This window comes from Mandrillus leucophaeus, unplaced genomic scaffold (assembly GCF_000951045.1).
Source record: "Mandrillus leucophaeus isolate KB7577 unplaced genomic scaffold, Mleu.le_1.0 Scaffold284, whole genome shotgun sequence".
Taxonomy (NCBI): domain Eukaryota; kingdom Metazoa; phylum Chordata; class Mammalia; order Primates; family Cercopithecidae; genus Mandrillus; species Mandrillus leucophaeus.
In genome coordinates this window covers 1746309-1750369 of record NW_012102965.1, presented here as the reverse complement: position 1 = coordinate 1750369, position 4061 = coordinate 1746309, and the positions used below count along the sequence as shown (strand labels likewise).

The 4061-nt window shown below is 43.6% G+C and overlaps 1 protein-coding gene across 1 annotated transcript in view; it reads left to right on the top strand.

Moving 5' to 3' along the window:
• Positions 1-3607, top strand: part of CCDC146 (coiled-coil domain containing 146) — a 196170-nt gene extending 192563 nt beyond the window's left edge. The window contains exons 18-19 of the mRNA XM_011985461.1: positions 1461-1709; positions 3060-3607. Coding sequence (XP_011840851.1) covers positions 1461-1709; positions 3060-3263 — 453 coding nt within the window. The 3' untranslated portion in view covers positions 3264-3607. The remainder of the gene's footprint in view (positions 1-1460; positions 1710-3059) is intronic.
• The last annotated feature ends 454 nt before the right edge of the window (positions 3608-4061 follow it).

Below are 4061 nucleotides of genomic sequence, written 5' to 3'. Positions count from 1 at the left end.
TGAGCTCAGGAGTTCAAGACCTGCCTAGGAAACATAGTGAGACCCCATCTCTACGAAAAATACAAAAACAAATAGCCAGGCGTGATGGTGCACACCTGTGGTCCCAGCTACTTGGGAGGCTGAAGTGGGAGGATCACTTGAGCCTCAGGGACAGAGGTTGCAGTGAGCTGATACCACACCACTGTGCTCCAGCCTGAGTGACAGAGTGAGACCCTGTCTCAAAACAAACAGACAAAACACTCCAGGAACAGCTCTCATTCTAAGTTATTGACTAAGTTTTCCCCAGCTCGGCTCATGCATGTTTCTGACCTAGTAATGATGCACACCAGGAATTATCAATAACGCCAACATGTCAGTGCGACGGTTTTCATTTAAAAAGTCATTTCAGATGCAGAACTTCTGCTGATCATCTTACATAAGCAAAGAGGAACGTTAGTTCTACCAGATTTTTTCCCCTGGATAAGTGACAAACTAATAACGTCAAATTAAGCTAGAATTTAGGCATCAAGAACACTCTTGGCTGGGCACAGTGGGTCATGCGTGCAATCCCAGCACTTCGGGAGGCCAAGGCAGGAAGACTGCTTGAGCCCAGGAGTTAAAAACCAGCCTTGTCAGCACAGCAAGTCCCCATCGCTACAAAAATAATAAATTAGCCAAGTGTGGTGGTGCATGGCTATAGTGCTATCTACGTAGGAGGCTGAGGCAGGAGAATCGGTTGAGTCCAGGAGTTCCAGGATGCAGTAAGCTGTGATCACACTACTATACTCCAGGGTGAGCAACAGAACAAGACCTTGTCTTTATTTTAATTTTAAAAAGGAAGAACATCCCTGGCTGGGCGCAGTGGCTCCCGCATGTAATCCCAGCACTTTGGGAGGCCAAGGCAGATGGATCACAAGGTCAGGAGATCGAGACCATCCTGGCTAACATGGTGAAACGCCATCTCCACTAAAAATACAAAAAAAAAGCCAGGTGTAGTGTTGGGCGCTTGTAGTCCCAGCTACTCGGGAGGCTGAGGCAGGAGAATGGCGTGAACCCGGGAGGCAGAACTTGCAGTGAGCCAAGATCACGCCACCGCACTCCAGCCCAGGCGACAGAGCGAGACTCCGTCTCAAAAACAAACAAACAAACAAACAAACAAAAAAATCCTTTCACCTCTCCTTCTCACCTCTTAAAAATGCTTAAAAATGGGCACTAACCTATTCTCCTTAATATTATCCACCTTGAAATCTAGTAACTAGATAAACAAATCCTTTTCTTGTTCTCTCCTTGTCCTTACACAACCAGGGCGTTCGGCTCAATCTCTGCAGTCTCTTCCAGTTCTTAATTTCTGTGAATTCCAAGTTAGACCCTCCTTCCTTCAGGCAAAAATGCACCCCACCATTATAGACGGCCAGCAGCCTGCCATTTTAAGTCTTCGTGGACCGCATACATAGACTAAGCCTTCGGCTCTTTAATTCTAGATGAATGGCTATCAAAGAAAGATAAAAAATGCAACTGAGAAAATGATGGCTGTTGTTGCTGAGCTGTCCATGAAACAAGCCCTAACCATTGAACTCCAAAAGGAAGTCAGGGAGAAAGAAGACTTCATCTTCACTTGCAATTCCAGGATAGAAAAAGGTCTGCCACTCAATAAGGAAATTGAGAAAGAATGGTTGAAGGTCCTTCGAGATGAAGAAATGCATGCCTTGGCCCTCGCTGAAAAGTCTCAGGTAGGCTTTGGCTCCTGTATTGCTTTTCTAAAGGGTGCCAGCAGGGGCTGCTTTCAGGGGGTCATTCATCCCACAGTATAAGAAAAATTTCCCCACTCTACCACACACAGTCCCAACAGTCATTAGAAGTGTGTTTAAAGATATTCTATAGATAAGTCAAAGTGCAGTAATCCAGAGTGCCACAATACTCACTGAAGAACACTTGGCAAGCACAGGGCCCACCCCACAGCCTTACATCCTGGGCTGCCGAGGCTGAACATCATGGCCTTCCACCAGCATAGTGACAACCAGGCTGGCATCGGTCTTGTCTATAAGTCTCCAATCTCTGTCTTGGCACCTCTGCTCAGACCACACCTGACTGTTCCATGTTCATCTGCTGTGGCCTCCACAGCATACAGTGAGGCCTCCACCCACATTATAGTTGCCATGCCTTCTGCAGATGCTTGATGTACATCATAGGCCTCAGCGGCCCCCCTTTATTTTCCCACCTTAGTCCTCTGGCCTAAGGCTAGGTCTATCACTGACTCCCCCTGCAAGTTAGATACCAGATCTTCTGCCTACCCCCATGACCTGTCAGTATTCTTAGACTGGAATTAGGCATCTCTTTCCAAGGAGTCTACATCCTCCAGATGGACAACTCACTCAAACTGTCCAGTGGATGTCACCAAAAGGGTCCCTATTTGCTCCTGAACCCAAGACAAAACTGCATTCAAAACATACTAGGAATACCTGAGCACAGGTATAAATTACATGATTTATAATTTCCGCACCACCTGGGACTGTTCCTTTTAGGGCATTCAGATTTTACCTGTGGTGTCCCACTGTCATTTATCAGAGGGCTTTTTAGTGCAGTAAGTGATTACTCTGTTTTCCAGAGGCACAGGCAAAATCTCGAAAACGTTGCGGCTCAGAGCAAGCTGGTGACCGTTTTCCTCCTCTGGTTGCACTTTACTCCTCTATCTCTTCCATTGTAATATTTGCTCACCAGTGACTTACCAAAGGAAATATGTTGCTCTGCCTTTGTCAAAAACAGGGAAATAATTAGTGCTTGATGACAGACACTGAGGTGGAAACATAGTTAGGACCCACAAAGCAGTCTTTGAAAAACCCTAAACTCCAGGAATAATGTGATGCTGAAGCAATACAGCCCATTCCAATGAGGGGTGTGTGTGGGGGGGTGTGTGTGTGTGTGTGGTGTGATTCTACCCTCCTACTCCTCCCATCCCTTTGGGGAGTATCAGCTAGCACAGTCAAAGACTGTCCAGGCCAGCTGCGTCTTTTGGGACCTAAGGATAAAGTGACTTCACCAGAGTTTTCAGAGAACTGAAAAGGAAAAATCATTCTTTGCAGGAGTTCTTGGAAGCAGATAATCGCCAGATGCCCAATGGTGTTTACACGACTGCAGAGCAGCGTCCAAATGCCTACATCCCAGAAGCAGAGGCCACTCTTCCTTTGCCAAAACCTTATGGTGCTTTGGCTCCTTTTAAACCCAGTGAACCTGGAGCCAATATGAGGCACATAAGGAAACCTATTATAAAGCCAATTGAAATCTGAGTAGGTGAACAAATCCAGGCCTCTCAAGGAGAGGACTTCCACCAGGCTTCCTTGTACCCACAGGTGAAAAATGTGAGCATAATACTTCCAATTTTATTGATAAGTAAGGTAACCACAATTAGTCAACAACAGAGTACAACATGGTTTCTTTTTACCTACCAACTACTATACCTTTCATGACATTGAATAGGACACAGAACTGTCCTACATTTATAAGTCAAAGTATATATTTGAATTGCTTATATTTTCTTTTTCACTCTTTATGTTGAGTACATTCCAGAAATTTGTAGTTGGCAAGGTGCTATAAAAATGCACTAAAAATAAATCTGTTTTCAATGAAGTACAGAAATTGGCAGAGTAGTCTTTGTTTATTAAAGAAAAAACAAATACTGTTCAATCTACACACTTTAAAAAGAAACAATGGCTATTTGAAAAGGAAAATATCTCAAGTATTGCAAAGGCATAACTCACTTTGTCGAATAAGAAGTAGCACTTAATCTTGGTAAATCTAAATTATGTAAAGTAGTGAAACTTGTCATGGCTGTTTGCATTTTTTTCATTTTACTTTTTTGACTAATAATAATTGTACCTACTCATGGGGTACATAGTGAAGTTTCAGTACATATAATGTATAGTGATCAGATCAGGGTAATTAGCGTATACATTCAAACTTTATCATTTCTTTGTGTTGGGAATATTCAGTATCCTCCTAGCTGTTTGAAACTATATATTATTGTTACCTATAGTCATCCTACAGTGGTATAGAACATAGGACTTATTCCACCTATTTCACTGTAA